Source organism: Anas platyrhynchos, chromosome 16 (genome assembly GCF_047663525.1).
Source record: "Anas platyrhynchos isolate ZD024472 breed Pekin duck chromosome 16, IASCAAS_PekinDuck_T2T, whole genome shotgun sequence".
Classification (NCBI taxonomy): Eukaryota; Metazoa; Chordata; class Aves; order Anseriformes; family Anatidae; genus Anas; species Anas platyrhynchos.
This window is the reverse complement of record NC_092602.1, coordinates 10,439,534-10,461,598: the sequence shown is the minus strand read 5'-3', so window position 1 is coordinate 10,461,598 and position 22,065 is coordinate 10,439,534. Positions and strand designations below refer to the sequence as shown.

The following is a 22,065-nucleotide window of genomic DNA, read 5'->3' as shown; positions in this document are numbered from 1 at the left end:
AATAAAAAGGCCCTCACAGCATCAGTCAGCGTTGTTTTATTTCACTTTTGCGTCGTTACAAAAAATATTTGAGCCATAATAACCGGCAGCAGGCACGTTAGAGGGTTCTGCAGCTGGAGGCCCCAACACGCGGGTCTCTGTGGGGACGGCGGCACCAACATGGCCCCGAGGAGCCTCTGGTGCCACAGCCCCGGGCCTGGGAGGGTTCTCGGGAACAGTGGGGCTCGCTCTGACTCAGGACAGCTGAAGTCAGTATTAACACTAGCAGGAGATTAAAAAGAATGAAGATGGGGTAAATGGGTAGGCTATTAAACGTTCCCCCTCTCTCCCACAGAAGAAAAATAAAACATACACATGAGGCAAGAAGAAAGCAAGAAGAAACAAACATCCTTTCTGTTTTACTGAGGGAAAACTGAGGCAGAAGAAGACTTAAATCGCTCATCCAAAGTTACCAAAGCATTCAGTGGTAGCACCAAGGAAAGTGTGTTTTTCTGCTGTCCTAGTCCAGTATCCAGTTCACCCTCCACCTCTGTCCTGGCCTGACCCAGTGCAACCACAAGCATGTGGAAAGTACAGATGAAATACACCAGCACAGGGGGGACCAAGCACAGCTGAAATACACCAGCACAGGGGGGACTGAGCACTGCTGAAATATGCCAGCACAGAGGGGACCGAGCACTGCAGCCCAAGAGCTTGTGAGCCATTTGAGTCAGTTCTGGTTGCTGTAGTTTATGGTTTCCATAGTCTACCAAACCAGAACTACTTCCAGTTCAGCAAAGCAGTGAAGATCATGCTGAAGAGTTAAAAAAGCATTAATTAAGAAGCACAAGATCAGCTCTTTGGAAACACAGCAAGTGTCTGATCAGTTCCAAGTCCTGCTCTGGACTGCAGTCAGGATCAGATGCTGCATTAAACAGTCCCCTCTGGGTATCACAACCCACATGGCTTTGGCATAGCAACATCCAAGGGGGACTGGGACCCTCACTCTGCTGATGTTAATCACTGTTGTAGGGGCTAGGTATCTGCATGCTGGTGTAGATCTTGGCTGGTACTCCAGGTTTTGGCAGTCATTCTCCGAAATCTCCGCAGGTAGCAAATGATGAAAATGACCAAGATAGCCTGGACTAAAAGGAAGATTAACAGAAAGAGCTGAGAGAGGAGAGCCAGCGTGCAGTACCAGTGCTGGCATGTGGAAATGAGCTCATCTTCTGTCAGATAAGCGATGATCCGGTCCTGAAGGTGAGCTGGGGAAGCACATCTCACATCCCTGTAAAAGGTCCGGTTCTGCTGCCACTGGAGCCAGGAGCGCAAATAGAGGATGTCACAGTTGCATTCCCAAGGGTTGCCCTGCAAGTAGACTATCTGGAGGTTCTTTAGGTTGTCAAAGAGCCCATTGGGAATAGAGGTGAGACTATTGTAAGCAAGGTTGATAATTTCAGCTGATGGCCGGAAAGCAACAGGTAGTTTTGTTACAGTTAGGCCTTTTGACGTGCAGTCAATAATGTTGGTGGCACACTTGCATCGCAGAGGGCATGTAGGTATCACGAGTGGGAGGAAGCCAAGGAAGGGCAAGAAGAGAATCCCTCTGCTCATCTTCACCTGCAAACACTCCCCCACTGAGAGTGGGTGAGGTGGAGATCGGGCAAATAGACACCACAGACTTTAGGACTACAGAGATCTGAAAAGAACAGAGTTAAAAAAGGTGTGAAAAATCTTGGTCTTTCATTACAAGAAAGGCAATACTTCTGGTCTTTCCAAATGTGAGCAGATGAATGCTGGGAGGCTTAGTTGCAGCCATCAAATTAATTTTCACTAGTCCTCAGAAGCATACAAGAGTTGCTGGTACTTTCAGCATTACTACAGAACAATTTATAGGGGAAACCAAGAAAATTCTTGTCAGGAAGTAAAAAAATAGACTATGAAACTGCTCATGCCTTATCATAGCACTGAATTACATCTGTAAGCAAAACTTTGTTGTCAACTGCAAGAGGAGATTCAGAAATAAATTTACTGTTACCACAAGTAAAAAAAATAGTCTTTCCAGTTTTGCATAGACACGATAAAACAGTCTGCAGGCAATAGAGAGGGTGCTGACTATTGGGAGGAGATCTGTGTAGCTTTTCACACTAGACATTGCTCCTGCAGATGCATAATCTGAAGCTGAGACAGTGCTGAGAGACAATTCATTGACCCATGTCTTTGTATTGCAGTCTTATGCCATCACTGAACACAGCCTGCTCTAACTTCTTTAAGAGAATACTACACGTGCCTGCAATGAGGCACAGTTATTTCATGCAATCTGTTGAAAGAAAGAAAGAGAAAGAGAGAGAAAGGGCAGAATGTAGCTTTGTTGTCTTACCAAGGCAGATCTATCCTTGCTTTCTTGCTGGCTTTACAACACAAGACAAAGGTCTTAAGGCAGTCCAGTCAGTGCAGGAGTGTTTGCAGCTGCATAGCTGAACCCCCGAATAATCCCCTTGCAGCTGGCTCACAAGATAAGGGTCAGGCTCATCCCAGGGACACCTCCCACATGAGGCCTTCCTGCAAGTTTGCTGCATGTCACCGGAAGCCGAGTCTTCATTGAGCAAGTCTGCCAAGAAATGGGAGCTGGCACTGCTTGCAAGAATGCATTTGCTGGCAGAGATGCTGACAGCACCGATAACTCTGATTCTGTGCCCACATGCTCTAGGTAACAAGTAGACCAGCAGTGCAATGAATTCAAGTACACTGAGGATGATGACAGCAAAATATACTGCCCAAGTGTTTCCTTGTTATTCTTGTACAGGCAAAATACCTGCAGGGTGAAGACTTTGCCTTTCACCACTGTAAGTGGATGAGAAGAGCTTCCTCCATGTTATTTTCTCAGGTTTGAGCCTTTGGCTCTTGGAAATACAAAAGAGATAAAGCACAGCTGTTAGCACGTGCCCGTTTAACAGCCAGCACAGTCACAGACTGCTTGAGGAATCCTCTTGTGGGTCCAAGTGCTCTGCTTTTTCCTCTGGCCCTTTGGAACAAGACAATTTAATTTCGTATGTTGAGCACCTAAGGGCTCACAATCAGCATCTTGTATGTGCCAAGTTGGCCTCACAGCCATGTAGAGCAGCAACAAATCTATGCAGAAATTCCAGTCCTGGCTGCTCCAAATGCCAGCTGTTCAGCCTTGCTCCCGTGCAGTTTGGTGAGCAGGGAGAACCTTTCCCCTCCCTTCACTCTGGAGGAAGTTGGGGCATTGAAATAAGAGAGGATCAGGCTGAATCTAGCAGCATTTCTGTAGAGAGCCATGGAATTTGGGGACCTTATAGAGCTCAGCATCAGCTGGAATGTAATAACTCTGGGTGAAGCCTTATGATAATTTCCGTACGCTTACATGTAAATATATCAACTTTATGCAAGTTTCACAAACTTCCTGAATTATTTCTCTTTGCTGTAAGCTCAAGAAACACACCTTACTTGTAGTCTTTTATCCCTGAATAGCACTAGGTTGAGAACTAAAGGAGAGAAAATACCTGCAAGAGGAAGCACCTCATTTTTATTTAGTCCAGAGTCACTTCCTCTGCATGACATCCCTTTTCTCCACTATTTTTTCTGGCCTTTTCTTTTAAAGATGATTCACTGTGAATAGAGCCAGGGTTCATACACCTGGTGCACAGAACCAAGCAGGCCAGACAAGGAGACAAAGGAGAACACCATTCTAGCAGAAATATCACAAAGTCTCAACTCCAAAGTAGTAACTCAAAACGTACTTCAACACAGAAGGTGATGTTACCGGTTTGTTCTACAGTCTATGCGCACCGTGCCCTTTGGTTTCCCAGCTCATCAGGAAGACTCTATTTGGCAGAGTGGTGAGCCCTAGCACTTTGCAGTGTGCTGTCCCTGAGGTTTCTCTTGAAGCAGTGACACACATCTACTCCTAATCAGCAGTGTAAAGTCTGCTGAAAGAAATGGATTTCCAGAGATCTCATTGCTGTCAGTGGTTAAGCCAAGGAAGAAGACCCCCATGTGCTTACAGCCTTTCTTGATTGTTAGAGGTAAAATACAACTCTTAGCATTTCACTGTCTGCACCAAAATAAAGTTGGTTGGTTCCACAGGAAGGACAACAGACCGGGGAACGCAGTGTTCCAACGGACTGCTCTATTGATAGCCAAGTGACTTGGCAGCTTTCAACAAGTGGAGCTTGCATTTACTGAGAAAAATTGACCACATCCTTCATTCAGAGTTTGCATCACACACATACTCAAACAGATAAGTCCAAGGGTCAAAAATATTCTCAGGAAATATAGGCATAATTTTGTCTTCTTGTGGTCATCACACCTTCACAGACATTTTCTGCAATGGGCCTGGCTCTAGGCCGTTAGCTATGCTAAAGGCTAAGGCCACCAGAACTGCATTGTGAAACTGCTGCCCCACTGGGCCCAACTCTCCCTTGCCTTGCAGTGTGTACAGTACTCAGCATAACGTGCGGGAGCTCTGGTGGTTCAGAGCAAAAACAATGAACACCCTGAATGTGCTGGTGTTAGGAGAATCTAGGGTGTAAACAGAAGCAGAATTTGTCCCTAACCACTCTTCGTGATACTCTAAAACAATTAAGCTTTACACTTCTAGTGGGTTGGAGCAGATCATTCCAGTCATTTCACTGTGGCAGGCAGGCAGAGTGGCAAAGGAATCTTGGGCTAACAAACTAACCCATTTTTGCCTGCATTACGCTTGGGAGCAGCCTGACTACAGTAGGGTAAGTTTGCCCAGCCACAGCCACATCTCGCTTATTTGGGTGCTACTTTATTCACAGGCAGGTGTTCAGACCCAGCCTGGCTGTGCATGCAGCAGACAGCAGTGATTCTTTGGCTACTCACAAAGTGGATTTCCTGGGATTGGATCCTGCCCAGCTGCTCACTGCTGATTTAGACACCGCTCCTAGGGGAAGCTTAAAGACAGAAGAACTTCAGGATCATCTCGTCTAGCCTCTGACATAAACACAGTCCAGAAATCCCATGCCTGCCTGGAGCCTGCTCTGATGGAACTGGATAAAAGGACAGACAATTTTGCCCTCTCCTGTCCATAACTTATCACCAATGCTGCTGAAGGGGACTGAAAAAAAAAAAAAAAAAACAGAAAGGTTGTTTTTTTGAATGTATTTATTTCACTGATCAATTCAGGTAGTAAACATTATTAATAATAATAACAATAATAATCATTTAATAAAATGGATATGTTTTAAAAGGTTTCATTTTTCTTTGTTCACAATGACAAAATGTTCCAACAGAAATTTACAAAAAATATATATTATAATAACCCAACAGACAGATGGGAAACGAAGAGCTTAGGAATGGAGCGGGGGGGTGAGGAAGTCACATGGCAGGAGCAAGCCAGTGTTAGAGCACAGCTGGGGTTGTGAGGAAGCGCAGGGAACGCCATTGCACAGCACGAAACGTGGGACCCCCTCCTCTGGGGGGAGGCATGCGGGGAGGCAGCAGGAAGCTCCACACAGGCAGGACCAGCACAGCAGCAGCACACACGGAGTTCACGCCACGGCTCCCTCCCTAGTCAGGCACAAGGTCTGAGACCTACCAACAACCCCAGCTGCAGCCCGGGACAGACAGCTCTGTGGGGTGGGACGCAGCCCCTGCTGCACCCAGCTTGGCAGGGCACGGCTTGGCAGAGGCATGAGAATGGGCCTGGGAGCGCAGGGGTCGCACCTGAGACTGCGGAGGGTTTGTGTGAGGGGAGGTGTCAGATCACCTGCCTATCCCCACTTCTCACTGCCAAAGCCCAACGGCTGAGCTGCATTTATTTGGGAGTCTCTTCTTGGCTTACTGTACAGCTCAATGCAACAACACAAAACATTCATCCTCTTATAAACTGTTGTCACCTTCCAGGCCAGAGTCCGGATCCCTGGTGCCCCAAAAAGTCAGTCCCTAATTGCTTGCCAGGCAGCCCTCAACTCTGATGCCCTGGGCAGGGAACCTCTGACACAGGGATGTGGATTTCAGCAGCACCCCTGCCCTCTGTAGAAGCTGTCTCTGGTGCCTCACTCCTGTGCATTCTGAATAAGTGCAGCTCAAGCCATCTACAGCTGGTAGTTGAAGACTTCGTCTCTGTAAAGAACAGAGCTGACGCTATCAACTTGATCTAGAAGCCATGTGCACTGAGCTGATGGAGACTTCCTCACCCAGAGGGACAAGGCAGATACACGCTCAGCAATCCTGTCTGCCTGTGACCACAGTACCCTGTGCTCTCACCAGCACGCAGCACAGGATAAAAGCTGTCTGCCCTCTTACGTCCATGCTACAGGGTAAAGGTCTGCTTTTTTTTTTTTCTGGGAACGAATCTGTCTGAAAGAGGAACATCTTTAGCTGAAATTTGCTCATTTGCAACAGAACATTCTCCTAACAGACAAAACTCATGTAAGAAATGAGAGGGGACAGGTACTGCAAGGTGTTTCCAGGTACACTACCATGGATGAAGCTGAGACCTCAGCAGTCCTCCCGCTTCCAGCAAACCAGCTCCAGGAAACCTGGAGGAAGCTCCTACCTCAGGCTACTCCATTGCTCAGGCAAACGCATTGCAGAAAGCAGGGCTGTAATTCCTCCTTAAGCACCTGGCCCTGGCATGTTACTGAAGACAGGCTGAGCCCTTTCCTTCTCCTAGGCTGGCACTGCCCAATGTCGCTTATGAGCCTAATACAGGGGAGAAGGAAAGAAAAAAAACATTGTTGGGACAGAACAGCTGCGTTCAACCCCTGCCCTGCTGAGCTCATCCCCAGTGCCCCTGCCCCACCTCTCACCCCTCCGAGGCAGCAGAAGGGCACTTGGGAGAGGTTTGCCTTGGGCGCTGCTCTTGCCCAGCTGGCACGTTTCTGTCAGTGGGCTTTGTCTTGCTTTGTCTTTGCACAGTGTCGGGGTGCCTCCCCTGCCCCTACAGCCCATGTTCTAGTTGAACAGAGGTTCTGTACAGAGAATGACCTGACCCAGCCAGCCTCTGCACCTCCTGGACAAGCCCTGATCAGGGCTCTAAAGCCCCACAGGGGGAGTCAGATAAACGCAGCACCTAACAACAGTTTAGGGCTTGGCTATTCCTGGCCCATGCTGCCTCCTGCCCAGGGAGATCTGCTGGGAAAAGCCTGAGATGGAGCAGCTGATACAAATGGGGAAGAGAGACAGGGAAATTGGGCTGGCAGCCAAAGGAGCAGAAGGGTCCAGCCCATGGCAGCACTCCGTGGAGCTGGAGGGAAGAGCCAAATGTCTCTCACTCCAGCAGCCCCTGATGCTCTGCACACACGGCAGCGTTGCTGGTGAGTCCTGCCCTGTCAGGCACATCACGCTCCAGGGCTCTCGTCTGGCTGGACTGGAAGTTAAAAATACTGCAGGAAGCAGAAACAGGACAGAAGCCGCTACAAAAAAAGCGCTCTTATCTCTGCCCAGCAGATCCACCAGCTTTCCCAGCACTGAGACAGGAAGAGAGGGGGACTGGGGTGGGGAAGAAGGGCCAAGGCTCAGGGGAAGGGCAGGGGAGGAAGCGCCAAGTCTGCTGGGCTGTGCTCAGCGCAGTGACGCTCCTGTACCTGCCACACTGACCCACAGCAGCTCTCCAAGCCCCCCCTGTCACTCCGGGCTCCCTGCAGCGGTCTGCCTGGCCGGGCAGCTTGCAGACCTCTGGTACGAGCCTTCAGAAACTGCCCCTTTCCTCGGGAGAAGCTCAGAGCAACCAGAGCTAAACCATGAGAGAGCCTCCCCCAGCCACCGCAGCGCCCCGCTGTCGTGCTTCTGTCAGCCCCTCCAGCCTGCCTTGGGAGGAGAGCACGGCTGGCAGGCTGGGGAGGTGTTCGCTCCCATCATTGCTGGTAATCCTCAGTAACTCATCCTCTCTGCCACAAAGACACACCTGAGGGCAGCGGAAGCTGTTTTCGTCTAACCAGCCCTTTGACAGACTCAGCTCCCTGCCACTCAGTGCAAAGTTCTGGAGTTCGTAGGAAAAACAAACCCGGCCAACCAACCATCAACCAAAGACAAACCAAATTACCTGGGCAGGAAACCAGACAAGCAGCGGGCCCCCAGGCAGGTCAGTGCACAAAGAACCCCCCAGTCCCTACTCTCCGGTCCACATCTGGCCCCTGGCGGAGCAGGTTGAACTCCCAGGAGGGAAGGTCTGCCTTTACAACGCTTGTGCTGGCCCTGGACAAGGGGAGTGGGGAAGGGGGCACAGCACCTCAGGTGGGAGTAAACATCTACGTGCATCGACACAGATATTCTTCAAGTTCGTACACCAGAGAAACCAGGACTTTAAATACCAGAGCATTCCCAAACAAGAGATTAGTACATGGGAAAGGGAGATCTGTTTCTTTTCCTTTTTTCCCCCCTTTTTAGGATGCCTTAGAGACTTCCCAGGCTAGTTCCTTTTGAAAAAACAAAACGAGAAAAAAAGAAAAGAAAGAATAATAAAAAAAGAAATACACATCAGTAAACAGTTAAGTGAACAGCCTTCTCCACAACCCAGCTGACCGCAAAGCCAGCGCTGCTGCTAATAAATTAGAAGTTGCGGGTGCAGCTCTTGCCCACAAGTCTTTATACAACAGGAAACCTCTTTTTAAACGTCCACAGCTCTTGCCAGGCTTCGGTTGGTCGCTGAGGGGTTCCCTTTGCCCTCCAGGTACCCGCATCTCACTGATCCTGCATCTGCTGCTGCATCTTCTGCAGCATTTCTTGCATCCGCCGCAGCTGCATGAGACAGAAGAGAGGCGCTCAAAGACGGATCTGCTGGGGCTGGGGATCTGCACTGGGGGCTGGCACCACGAGATGAGTTTCTGGCTCCCCCCACCCCCAGCCACAGCCAGCAGGTGACAAGTCCATCAAGCCCAGCAGGACAGCTGGGCAGGGAGCCCAGTAAATCCCCGCTGCACCGCACAAAGCCACAGGGCCAAGTCCCAGGCTCTGCATCACGCCTCTGACAGCCAGGCGCCACCAGCCCCAGTGGCTGGCCAAGGCAGAGGGCCTGGACAAAGAGAGCCCCGAGTGGTGCTGGCTGACAGCATAACGGGCTTGGGGTGACGGGGTAGACCCTTGAGGGTGGCAAAGGGATTTCTCAGAGAAGGCTAACTCCTGCCTGAGCACAGAAGCATCAGTGTCTGGAGTGGAACAGAGCCATGTTTCCCTGCTGGGGGAAGCTGGGCACAACATCCACGTCCTGCCTTACACACCAGGAGAAGCCCAGGGGGAAGCGGGAGTGGGAAGCCCCAGGACAGCCTCTGCGGGGCAATCCTGGGGAAACACCTTGGATTTCAGCTCCAATATTAAAGCTGGCCAGCTCTGAGGGTCTCACCTCCTCGTCCTTCATTTTGATCAGCTTCTCTGTCTCAGTGTCTGGTGTTGGGAGAGGCAGGATAGGAATGGGGCTTTCTATCCTGTTGTCCTGAGTCAGCTTGCTAGAGAGACAGAGAGAGAGGGAAGAAATGCAGTCAGTTATGCTTCGGGATGGCTGGCTTTGGTGTCACCACATGATGGCTGTCACTCACGATGGCAGACCTGCCAGCAATGTGGGAACGTGCACCCAGCCACGTGGAAGGGCTATGGGGACAATCTGGCACATAGGTGTAGGATGCACTCGGAGAAACTACCTGAGAAAACCCAAACCAGGATTACACCAAGGAAAAAAACAAACAAACAAAAAAAAACAGCCAGAAAGAGCTGGCAATTCTGAGCACTTTATGTAACAGCACTGGAAAATTTAGCAAGGACATTTACAGCCACATGTTCACAATGTTGTGGTGTTTTTTTTGTTTGTTTGTTTGTTTTTAAGGAAAATAAAATCAGAGGAGCAGTTTAACTGCTGCAAGTCTGATAACAAAGCCTGGTCCCTGTTCTCGAGGGGAGGCATGGCACACAACAGGCATGGCACAGTAGCATTGTGATGAGGGCTGGCAGGGGACAGAGGAAGGAGTTGACTTTCTTCCAAAAGTTGGAGGAGCTCTCCATAGAAAAACTGGGAACTCAAGTTGCCACTTTCTGGCTCTCACCACTTGGAGTCACCAGTTGCTCATTATTGAGTCAATTCCAGCTCTGGAGCTTGGTATCTCCTCCCAAAAGTTTCTTCAGAGAAGAACCCGTATCCCACTGCTAGAAACAGCCACGCTGGTTTTTCTGAGAAAGAACCAGCCATGGCGTGAGCAACAGCACCAGAGTTTTAAGCCGAGCAATTGCTTTTTCACCACTCTGTTCTTTTAATAGATACACAGCCTGTCTAAATAGCAACTGTGACACTTCTGACAGATCTCTAGTGTTTCACATGGTTATTTTGGGACTCCCTATTATCACTGTTGAAAAAGACAGGCTCATCTGCTATGCAAAAGTACTGGGATACAGCGTGTGTGAGCAGAACGTGCCAACCTGCACATTTGCACACACGCTGGGCTGTTCCTCGGTGCAGTGCAGCTATTTCTGCTCTGCAACGTGGCAGCACACGGTCACCCAGCCAGCTCAGGCAGGAAGTGAAGGGGATGGTTTACAACAGAAGAGCCAAAATCTATTTAAACCTAAAACGTGTCACCAATATTTCAGTCATGGAAGGGAGAAGGAAAAGATATGACTTCCAAATGAAAAGCCCGTGAGTGTGCTCTGTTTTCTGATTAAAACTACAGAGAATCAAATGCAACAGCAAGATAATGCAGAGCAATCTTTGGAGATGTGATGAGACTACTGCTAATTGCTTGGGTTCTGTTGTCTGAGAAACAGCAGCATCCCAAGGGTCAGGCTGTCTTTTGGACAGAACTGCAGATTGCAGAATGCCTTCTTTGGCAATGCACACAGCAGTAATCCACCAGAGAAATGGTTTATCTCGTGTTTCTTTAGGCTGGATGTATTTCACCCAGTGCTAGGAACAGCTCTTCTGAAGACCATTTACGGCCAGGCCTATTTCCCAGGATCTGTGTGGGGACTCCTTGGACAGGAACATGGGTTCTGAGAAGCATCCTCACCGTGAGCTAAGGCCGTGGGAGACAAGCTCGGATGTGCTGTATTACTTCCCACTGCCATTCCCCAGAGAAGCTGTTCTGAAAAAGTGGTTCCTTCTCCACAGAGAGAGAGAGATCCCCCTCCAACCCGCAGGCAAAGTGAGGGACCCACCTGGTCATTTGCTGGATGCACTGGGCTCGGTAGTTCTCATAATGGACATCGCAAGTGACATCCTTCAGGTCGTGCATGTGTGTCCGGATCAGCATGTTCCGCAGCTTCACAAAGTCGCAGTGCGCCTGATTTTCCACTGCAAAGCAAAACCAGGAGAGCACCTGGATGTCACACCTCATCGGCCCCATCCAGGGAGTCCCTCCTCTGCACCAAAAATAAAATTCCCCCAAGGGCCCCTTTCCCATCCATCCCCACTCCCCCCCCCGGCCCCAGCACAGGCCTTAATGGAGCTCTGTGCTCTTCGACCCTGAGGCCAGGCTGCCGAGGTCACTGCGTTCCCAGGACTTTTTCTGGGTAAGAGGATTAATTAAGCACATATAGCAGAGCCCTGAGAGGATGCTGCTCCAGGTACAGTGGATGTCATTATTATAACCCCAGTGAAAACAGCAACTGCTGGAGACAAAACGGCCATCTCCTCAGAGCTCAGCACTGATTGAAAGGCCGCTGTAGGCAGGATAGTTTACACCAGAGATCTTGAATCAGCCCCTGAGGAGCAGAGCCATTAGCAAGCAATGGGCTAGAGCTGAAAAAGCTGCTGTTACCATGGATAGCCAGGCCGCAGGCAGCCCTGTGGGAGTCTAGGGGGGAAGCGTGTTTGGTAGCTGGGTACTGCATTTCTCTCTGCAGGGCTGGGGGAAGCTGGCTGTGTGAAGCCCAGGGTCTCACAAAGCTGATCTCACTGCCAACTACCAGCACTGACAGGTACAGCCCACTCAGGAGACAGCAAGAGAGAAGAGTGAGCAGCTGGGCAGCCCAAGCAGCTGACACCAACCCACAAGTGCAGAGGATTTGGGGATTGAAAGCTCCAAGATCTAAAGCAACATGCCAGCACGGGGAGTCAGCAACAGCAGGAAAAAACATTGCAGGCTTTTTCTACCTATGAAATTTCTCATTTAGAAGGGGAGAACTTCTACAAAGAGACAAACACACTGTGTGGCAGCCCTCCTGCCCTCTCCTCTAGGTCTTGCTGCAGCTTGAAGGAACCTTCACAGCCTCGGCTCCATCCCCACAGCAGTGGCACCACATTCAGGCTCCTCCCTGGACGTGTGTTGCACAATGCACCCTGGCTCCAGAGGCAGGGTGATTGCTCTGCACGCAGCAGCAGAGCAGGCAGCTCCCAGCACCTCTCTGTACCCTACCTTGTCCCCTGCCACGTGCCAAAGGTCGTGCAGTTGGTCAACAGCTGCTCAAGGCTGCACAGGGGTGAACTCCCCACTGCAGTCCCTGTTGTACGTGCCCAACTCTGTCCCTGCCCTGTGCTCAGTGCCAGCTCGCAGGCACCGTGCTTACCTTCCACAATGCCCCACGGGTACAGCCGTCCACGGACTCGCTGGCCTTTTGCCTCCACCACTGTGTTACTGCCGATGACAGCAAAGGGAGCACTCTCCTGGAACAAGAGGCATCGCTGAGCCCGGGGCTGCCCACACATCCCTCCTCCGAGGGCTAAGCTCAGGCAGAGCAGAACGGGAGGATGAAGGCACTGATAGGAAAGGCACAGGGATATCCACACATCCCACAGCATGAGACAGCACAACGCGATTATGGAGAAAAGCCTCACGCACTGGGATCTGAAGGCAGCTTGATTCCCAGCCTGACATTCTCAGCTCTCCTGAGGGAAGCTGTGTCTTTGCAGGTGCCTGCATCTCTTTTTTGAGGGGAAACACTACAAGGAAGTCAGAGCAGAGAGGCTGGGACACCAAACAAGTGGGACAATGGAGGTCGAGAGCTCATCCAGGCAAGGAAGTACAGGCTGTGCTCCTCTCTGCTCAGAGCCCATTGCCTTCATCTGGCAGGAGAAACAAGGCCATACTGCACGCACACGCACGGCTGGCTCAGCTTAGGAAAGGGTCAGGCCTGGGCTGCTGGGGCCTCCAGCCAGGCCTGTGCGACAATGCTGTGTCCCCCACACAACTGAGGTATCAGAGTGGGGATGAGGCCTCCTCACCCACAAACTGTTCACTCAGAAATGGGTGCTCACATGTGTCATACAGCCCAGCCTCCATCTTAACCACACAGGCTGGGGTACACCAAGGAAAGACTGGCACTGCGTGGCAGGACACCTGAAGTCCCGTGTCTTCACGCTGCACTTCATGGCACCAGCAAGGACATCAGCCCTCTTCTCCAGTCCACCTACCACATGAGCCAATACAGGCTGCCTCCTGCGTACCGGCAGCACAGCACGGGACTGTGGCACACACAGGGCAGCTCCAGCTCCTTCCAGAGCAACCGGTGTACCCAAGGGACAGACTCCTCAGTCCCTTGCTGAACTGACTCCTTACCTTCAGCTCTCTATCTTGCTGCTTGAACTCCTCATCTTCATCAGAGTCACACTCAGGAAACTGGTATACTTTAATGCCAAATTTCTCAATCTCTTCCCGGATCTGCGTCCATGCAAGACAAGAACAACAAAAAATGCAGCACTGAACGACACAGAAATGCTGAGTCTCTTCCCTGTTTGTACTGCCATGATTCCTGTAGAGTTGGCTTCTCTGCAGACACCACTTCCCTTCTCACAGGTATCACGTAGCACTGCTGCAATTAGATCTGCAGGTACTATATATGTGTGCATGCGTATATATATACACACACAGACACTATAAATACATACACACACAAGTTTTTTTGCAGGCATACTGCTTTTCTCCTTTCTCAGCATATCCCCGCCACCACATCAGGTATGCCCCTGTAGGGAAGCAGCATCTCACCCTCTCTTTTAGCTTCCGGATCTCAGAGGGGATCAGGCAGTCAGCCTTGGCAATGAGCGGCACAATGTTGACCTTCTCATGCAGAGCCTTCATGAACTCGACATCCACAGGCCTCAGCCTGCAGCAGGAATGAGGAGAGACGTGGTTAGCAAGGTGAGCCAGGACACAGCGGGCAGCTCCCCCTCCAGCCTCTCCCACTTCACCCACTAGCCCCAGGAAGAAGGGAAGAGGACAGCACTGTCACAAGAGTCTGGGGCAGCCCTCAGCTAGGGCTGTATCTTCAGGAAAGCCATCTCAGATTTCAGATGCTGAGACATGTCATGCAGACACAGGCTGAGCATTCACCTTACAGAACAAATATTGCCCAGGCCACGGCCACAGACCTCCTCCTGGCTGCCCTGTGCTGCAGGGTGCCAGCACGGCTGCTCCACGCTAGGCTGGGACACAAGCCAGCAGGGTCTGGCAGGGACTGAAGGCAGCTTAAAACTCCCTTTCCTACCTATCAGTCAGGCTTAGGTAGATAGGAAGATACAAGTCTGTGTGGCACTGCTTCCCCTGATTTCTCTCTCAGGCCTGTGGCCTGGTTTTGATCAGCTCTGCCTGACCACAGGCTGTCGTGTCAGTGAGGAGGGAGGCTGTGTAGTGCTCAGCAAGGGGAGCAGCTGATGGCTCTGCACCTGTGTCAGCAGCCTGGACACTGTACAACACGCTGTGAGGCAATCCTGGGGCGCAAGGGTCTTCCCCCCCAGCCTGAGTCATTCCCCATCCCCGGAGCGGGGTGCCTCACCCGTGCCCGAAGGGCGAGATGAAGTAGAGGCAGCAGTGTACTCGGTTGTCCTGGATGTTCTTCCTGTTCAGGCCGCTCTCATCACGGAAATACTGTTCAAACTGCTGGTCGATGTAGTCGGTGATGGGCTTCCAGCTGGGAAGGAGAACTCGATCAAAACCAAATCACGCGTATCAGGACACTGTCTCCAGGGACTATGAGGCAGCAGCATCCCATCCCCACTGCCAAACCCCTTCCTGTGAAGCAGCCACAGAAAACAGACGTGGCCAAAGTTGAGGAGGAAGGCAGTGCTGGCCTGCTCACCACTCAGTGTTGTTAACAGCATCTCCAAAGCCTGGTGTGTCCACTATGGTCAGCTTCAGCTTGACGCCCTTCTCCTCTATGTCCACCGTATGCTTGACAATCTCCACTGTCTGGTTGATTCTCTCTGAACAGGAATACATGAGTTAAGGCCAGGTAATGGTGGGGATCCCAACTCACACCCACGACAAGATGCTCCCCCCTTATCACTCAGCCCAGGGACTAACATGGGTGTCAGAAGACCTTGATCGTCCTCTAAGGAGCCTCAGGGGAGGTGTGGTGAGGGAGACCAGCAGCAGGCAGACAGGCCTCTGAGAGGGCACACAAACTTTCCAACTGCTTGTAGCCCAGCTGATCTGAACATGTCCAGTCACTGGGAAAAGGAATCCCTACCACACACCGGCACCCAAGAACAAAAGACAAATCTCAACTTCTCAACCCAAAGGGTTAGTGCTGCTCTGCAGCCTCACCTCCCCTTCATAGGGCAGAAGAACCCTACAGCCAGACCCTTCTTGCTTGGATCCTAGTGCCCCTGCAGCCAGCAAAGGAGAGCAGAGCAACAAAAGGCAGGGCTGGGATCCAGCCAAGCTGTAGCTGCTGCTGAAGCGAGGCGCCAAAGGACTGGTCCTTAGGATGCTACAGACCTGGGGATGCAAGATCCCACTTGACCCCCTTTGCCCCAACTTACCCTCCGCATTGAGGAGCTTTCTGTCTTTGTAGAGGTCCGTCAGGAACAGGCTGTTCACCAGCGTGGATTTGCCCAGACCCGACTCTCCTAATTGACAGAGTGCAGAGGGGAGGAGGGAAAAGCAAACAACATGACCCACTAATTGACTTACAAATGAAACGCTGAACAAGGCTTTGAATCCTGAGCCAGAGGAAGTGTGAGATATGAGCTGTCTGGAGCTGTTTATGGGCATTACGTTTCTCCAGCAGTGGGAGGCCTTCTGCTGCAAGAAATCTCAATCCTTGTACAAAACCATCCTCCCTTCCTTTCCTCTCCCTCAGGTCCTGGCTGGCCCTGCCTTCACCGCCCACCCAGCCGCTCTGATGAAGCCCAGTGCTCACTTGAGAGGGCTACCAGCGGTCAGGGCGGGCCCCTCCACACACCCACCGTGCAGCCCAGCCTCCTCCATCCACCCCAGCCTCACCTGCAACCATCAGGGTGAAGTCGAAACCTTTCTTCACGGATTTCCTGTGGACCTGGTTGGGCAGAGTGGCAAAGCCCACGTACTGCTTCTCATGGTCCTGCGGGGCAGAGGCGGGCAGGAGGTCAGGGTGTGCCACCACTCCTGCCTGAGCATTACAAAGCAACACTGAGCGGGATTCAAAGCACTCGAAAAGCCCCGAGGCAGAGCCAAAGGGTGGAGGAAGGCTGGGTCCCTGTCCCAGCAGCAGCGTGGGACTCAGGGACTAGGCTCAGGGACTCCTGCCCTCCCTGCAGGTGCCTGCTGGCACCGAGAGCCACCTCCGTGCAACCACTGCTCGACCAGGCACAGCCTGCCTCCCCCCCACACAGCACAGCTGGGGCAGGGCTGACAAACACCTCATAGCCCTTTGCTGCTTCTGCACAGTCACCGCTCCCCAGGTCTTTCAGACCCACTCGGGCACCTCTCCCAGTGGAGGGCTCGGTGTAATTAGCAAGAGGGGCTGGAGGTGTCCTGAGCCACGGCCCGATGAAGGCATAGTGGTTGGCTTCTGCGTGACCTGGGAGGGGATTATTTCTTGCTGTGTCACAGCCACTCCTGGCTGAGTAAGAGGAAATCCTGCATAATCTCTGGTGTTATTTCTGAAGAGACAAAAGTTCAAGGGGCACGGCATGGGGGAAGATGTGCAGGATGGGGGAAGATGCGCAGGCTCTTTGCCTAGGAGAGGTGCGATGGGTGCCCGTGTTACACGCGGTGTTCCTGGAGGATTCCTTACTGCCCTACCACCGCCCTGTCACCCAGCACTCTCTCACCACAGAAAAGCCGCAGCCACCCGCTGTGGGCCCTGTACAAGCTCACCAAGCGCACTCAAGGAGCAGCACGTCCAGCGGCACCTCCTGCACACAGCAACATCCTGCGGCCAGCAGCAAACAGCCTGTGCCGTGTCCCGGGGTGCACCCCAAAGGTGAACACAGCTCGTTCGTGGGGTTCACAGCCCTGCTCCAGCTACTCTCCCCACTGGGCTCAGCACACAGTCCTCCGCCCACAGCTCGGGTGGCTGCAGGTAGCTGCGGGCTGCACGGCTCCAGCCAGCTCCACCTGAGCGGCCCCAGGGTTTCGCAGCCTGCTCCCCCCGCAGCAATGTGTTCCCCTCCCCAGGGCCTGCCGAAGCTGAAGGGTGGGCACAGACCCTGGCAAACACCTCCCTTCTCACATAATTTCCAAGCTAGACCCAAATGCCTAAGCTAAAGACATCCCAGACAACATCACTTAGGATAAATACACCCTGGGATTCACACCACAGGCAAATCTCCGGAGCCAGGAGTTCCTCAGAACCAGCCCTGGCTCCCACCCGGTCAGACACCACCCAGCCACCCTCCCTGCGGCTCTCTGGCACTGGTTCTCCAGGCACGGTGGGGAAGGTTCCCCAGGTTCCCCAGGTTCCCTGGCTCCATTCCTGGGCACACACTCACATAGGTCACTGCCCTGCGTGTCAAGCTTAGGGCAGTGCTGGCTCTCAGCTCTTCCTGTGTAGCACTCAGGCAGGACAGACACTGTCACTGCCTTCTAGAAATTCACTGTTGGTTTGGGTCTCAGAATTGGTCTCTTTAGCCCTGACAAATTAGAGAATTAGAGAGTGCCCACATTAGCATCCCACAGCAGCAGTGCAGCAAGCAGTGAGGCCCCAGGATGAAAGGTGATGGCAGCCACTTGCCGGAAAGCAACATCTGCCTGGAGACTCTGCACGGCCACCCAAAAGGCTCTGCAAAGGGAGGACACGAGGTATGCAAGGCAGGGTGAGAAACGTGTTAACAGCAAGATCAAGAAAACAAGATAAAACGTCCCCCTTCCATCCTTTCTGGCTGCTCTGGTTCCTGGTGAAACACAAGCACAACCCAGGTGCACAATAACAGCCCGTGCCTTGCAGCGCACGGAGCAGCGAGCGGCACAGATACACAGTGCCCTGCCCCTTGCACCTCTCGTGCAGCCAAGCTGTGCTTCAGGAGCAGGTAAGAGACCTGCACCAACCTTTACCAGACTTTGGAAAGGCAGCGATTTCCTGCCCGCTGCAGTGACTTTACATGCCAAACAGCAATAGGCACACACAGTAAAACCATGGCTGAGATTGGGGTGTGTTTCTGCTTCCTTGCTTTTTAAGCTAGGTGAGTAAAGGCTGACAGTGGAGATACTGGGGAGCTGAGCTCTGGTGCAACCCTGCTTACTTCAGCCAAGTGCAACTGGCTGAACCTGATCTCTTGTTTCTGTTCAGCCCAACCAAGAAAATGGGGATTTGTTGTAGCTCCGGTTACTTCCCCATAGCTCGCAAGAAGCGAGCAAATCCCAGCTGGTGCAGGATGCTGCCCTTTTCCCATGGCTCATGCGGTCATTTCCCTTGCAGTAAGGCAGAGCAGGGCTGAGCACAAGGTCAAGGGAAGGGCTTCCCTCCTGCAGCGGGAGGCAGCAGGGATGCGAGGGGAAGGGCCCCGTCCCTGGCCGTGCCTCCCTCCAAGCAGCCACAGACGCACTGTGGAGACCCGGTGGCAGCCAGCGTGTCCGTGAATGGAAAGGCCAGAGATGTGGGGCCACCAGAGGGGTGATCACATCCTTTAACAGCCCAGCTCTCAGGAACAGCCCCTGCACCACAGCCAGCCTGTCCCGTGGCTCTTCCCCGGCTGTGAGGCACCCAGTGTGTGTGCTCCCACCCTGGCCGTGTCAGGCTCTCGTGACAGGCACACACCTGGGTTACAGCCACCTTCACTAGCGTGCCAAGATCAGCGTGGTGTGCGAGGAGCCCAGGTGCCCTCCCGAGCCCGGTGCCTGCCTTCCTGGAGGCTCTGCGCCCTCACCGCCCTCGTTAGCACGCAGCACGGCTGCTGGCACAGCAACTGTGCTCAGGACGCAGAGCCCCAAGGGGGCAAAGGGGGATGGGAGGGCTGGGGGAAGGAGGCAGGTGGCTTCCTGCATTGTGAGAAGCCAAAATCCATTAATTAGATGAGGGACTTTGACCGAGGGGCCTCCTGAGGCATCACAGCGCCCTTCATGAGCTCCTGACCCCTGAGAGCAGCTCCCCTCAGGCTGCCAGGGGCCAGGACAGCTGGGCACAGGGCTCTGCTTCCCTCGCCAGCCCCAGCTGTCGGGACGCAGCCCCACCAGCAGTGCCAGCAGCGCTCTGCTCCGCGGAGCCCCTCTCCCCAGCACCCCTCCTCGTGCTGCCTTTGTTCCCACTGGTGTCCTGCGCCTGGGAACGTACCCTGAGCACCACAGCTGAGGCCACTGAAAACGTGGCTGACCTCTGGGGCCCTGTTACAAACCAAAGCTTCCCAAGCCAAGCAAAACACGTCTGTGCCTTCCTCCCTCAGCACACGCACCGCGGTTCGCTGGACATCACGGTGACACGCCGTGTCCTCGCATCCTCCACCACCCCGCCGAGGTGCTGAGGCTCCCTGGCACACAGTGAGGTCAAGCCAAGGAACAAAGCACCCCTGGGTTCAGGTCCTGTCCCTGTCTGGGCTACAGATCCCCACGACAGAGGTACCTGGGGGCTGTCCATACTGCCCCAGAGAGAGGCAGGCAGGCAGCGAGGACGCCATCACTCCCGATCCTTTCCTCACCTCCCCTGTGCATGAGCTGCTCAAAGCAATCCAGATCTCACGTGACTTTGCCACTTATTCTGGGGATAAATGAGGCTTGCGGAGTGCATTCAGAAGTGCTAAAATTAAACACCATAGGATTACAGAAAATCCAAAGAACGGCCCCTACCCTGTCTCTGGAGCAAACCCCAGAAATGGTGAGGCTTGTGCCGGGGTCCCGATGAACCTGTCCCCACCAAGGCCCCAAATATTCTGTTCAGACCCTTCCTCCGAACCCTACAGAGCATGATGCCACCGTGATGCCAGCTGCAGCACTTTGGGGGGCTGCAGTTCCCTGCTTAGGGGCCCTGTGCCCATGACAGCAGAAGCTGCCCGGCCCTCTCCCGGCCGCCCTTCCTCCAGCTGCTCCCCTCCGGCCGCCACATCCGCATCTGCACGGAGCAGCAGGGCCCATTCCCAGAGGAGGGGCAGACCTTTGCATCCTCTCGTTCTCAGAAAGCTGCATAAATTCATGACACAAACAACCCCCAGGGGCTCCCCCATGTACATCTGCCTCCTCAGGCCCGGGGCTGAGTACGGAGCATTAGCAAAACCGCCCGCCCACCAGCGCTGGGTGCAGCAGGAAGAAAACCGGCAAGCAAAGCACAGCTTTAACACAACGCAAACCAGGCTGCTCTGGGGCACACGCACAGCCCTGGCTTGTGCCCCGAGCCCCCCCAAGCACACACACACGCCATTCAGGGCAGGAATCGCTGCGTGAGATAAGCGCCCAGAAATCAGGCATGCATCTCCCAGCTGGCCAGCCTGCTCCTGCGCCCGCGGGGCTGCTCCCCTCCCCGAGCTGCCCGCTGGCTCTCTGTCCCCGGCCGTGTCCCCGTTACCAGCTTCCTTCCGCTGCTCTGCTCCTCGGAGGTCTCATCTTGTGCCGCACACATCTGCTCGGGCACCATCCTCCCCCTGCCTGTCCCCGCTGCTCCCCGGCTCGCAGGGCGCTATAAATACATCCCCGTACCTTCAGCCTGGCCGGGTGGCTTCGCTGTGCCTGCGTCCGGGGGGAAAGCAGCCTCTCCACTAACCGCTCCTGGATAATGATCGAATCCATAACCGCGGCCGGCAGGACGGACAGCCACCGCAGGCCAAGAAAAAAAACACCCAACCCATGTGTTCCCTCCCAGCCTTCGCTAAATCCATGCGGCAGCCCCCCCGCCCACGCATGCACACACACGCAGGGCTGGCTCGGCTCGCCTTGGCGGCCCGCGAGGCGAGGAGCAGAGGCGAGCAGAGGAGAGGAGAGGAGACAAGAGGCAAGCGGGCTCCCACGGCAGCTGCCCGGGATTTCCTGCCTCCGCCTGTGCCGCGGGAGGAGCCTGCCAGCGAGGACAGGACAAAAGCCACCAGGGCTGCAGGCCAGAGCCGATGTCTCTCGCTCTGCCAGCGTCCCGCAGAGAGGGTTTGCACGTACCGGCTGCTGCCCCAGCTCCAAGGCTGAGTCCTCGGCTCAACTGGAGGGTTTCTTGGACGTCCTGATACAAAGACAAAGGTTCGCTGCAAGGGAACTGCTCTGGGCAAAAATGCGCTGCTTCTGGCTGTGTGGGGAACGCTGAGGGGTCCAGAGCACTCCCCAAAAGCTGACTCCAATCATAACCCCCAGGCCCCGGGGCTGGTGGACGTGGGGCCCCCTCCACACAGCGCCGGTCCCTCGCTATTCCGGAGCTATTGGTGCTTCACCTGAATCCACGCCTAACAGGCAGCTGGGCTGGGCTGCACCCAATAGCAACTGTTCCAGCTTTGGAGAAATTTCAAAAAAAAGAAGTATCTGTGCATTTGTTAAGCACAAGAATCCAGCCCAGTAACAGCTTAGCACTCACAGAAAAACCACTTAAGCTTCAAGTTTAGGATTTGAACCCACAAGAGACCTACGCCTCAGCTTTTCTGTGCAGCCATAGAAACTGAGCATGAATTTATCTGAAACAAACCCTTATAATCTCATGTAACCACCTGATCCCGGGAACTGGGGGTTAATGTCACGGCACTTATAATAGAGCCACACGAGATGGCAACACTGGTGGTGCAGGAGGAACCTGCAGCTCGACACACGGGTTCTGGGCAGCTTTCTGCCCGCGAACAGGGCAGGGTGCTGGCTCCCAGCTATGCTCCTGCCTCTCTCCCAGCCCCAGCTCCCGCTGCCTTTCTGGGAGCTGCAGATTTCCAGCAGCAACTTTGTAGAGTATGTGATCAGTGGGGCTGCCCTGCTCAGCCTCAGGCTGCAACCCCCAGCTGCACACCCCACACGGCTGGTAGGAGATCGTGCCGCAAGGTACAGAGACACCAGGAGATCTCCAGTTACCTGGAGCCTAGGTGCA

At 53.5% G+C, this 22,065-nt stretch overlaps 2 protein-coding genes across 9 annotated transcripts in view; both read right to left on the bottom strand.

Moving 5' to 3' along the window:
* Positions 1–20: 20 nt before the first annotated feature.
* Positions 21–5,032, bottom strand: GP1BB (glycoprotein Ib platelet subunit beta). Its single transcript, XM_072024648.1, has 2 exons — positions 2,360–5,032; positions 21–1,678 (listed from the first exon to the last, which is right to left on the bottom strand). Exon 2 carries the CDS (start codon positions 1,591–1,593, stop codon positions 1,015–1,017), a length of 579 nt encoding a protein of 192 aa, XP_071880749.1. The 5' UTR covers positions 1,594–1,678; positions 2,360–5,032; the 3' UTR covers positions 21–1,014.
* Positions 5,033–5,115: 83 nt separating this feature from the next.
* Positions 5,116–22,065, bottom strand: part of SEPTIN5 (septin 5) — a 42,125-nt gene continuing 25,175 nt past the window's right edge. For 3 of the 8 annotated variants that reach the window (XM_072024645.1, XM_072024644.1, XM_013104048.5), the window contains exons 2-11: positions 16,116–16,212; positions 15,653–15,739; positions 14,968–15,091; positions 14,665–14,799; positions 13,878–13,995; positions 13,452–13,553; positions 12,463–12,559; positions 11,113–11,248; positions 9,314–9,416; positions 5,116–8,712 (exon numbers count right to left, since the gene is read on the bottom strand). In XM_072024645.1, coding sequence (XP_071880746.1) covers positions 8,656–8,712; positions 9,314–9,416; positions 11,113–11,248; positions 12,463–12,559; positions 13,452–13,553; positions 13,878–13,995; positions 14,665–14,799; positions 14,968–15,091; positions 15,653–15,739; positions 16,116–16,212 — 1,056 coding nt within the window. In that variant the 3' untranslated portion in view covers positions 5,116–8,655. Of the gene's footprint in view, positions 8,713–9,313; positions 9,417–11,112; positions 11,249–12,462; positions 12,560–13,451; positions 13,554–13,877; positions 13,996–14,664; positions 14,800–14,967; positions 15,092–15,652; positions 15,740–16,115; positions 16,261–16,970; positions 21,051–22,065 lie in introns of those variants that run through there. The other 5 variants (XM_005024369.6, XM_013104043.5, XM_038187243.2 and 2 more) reach the window with 5 other exon arrangements.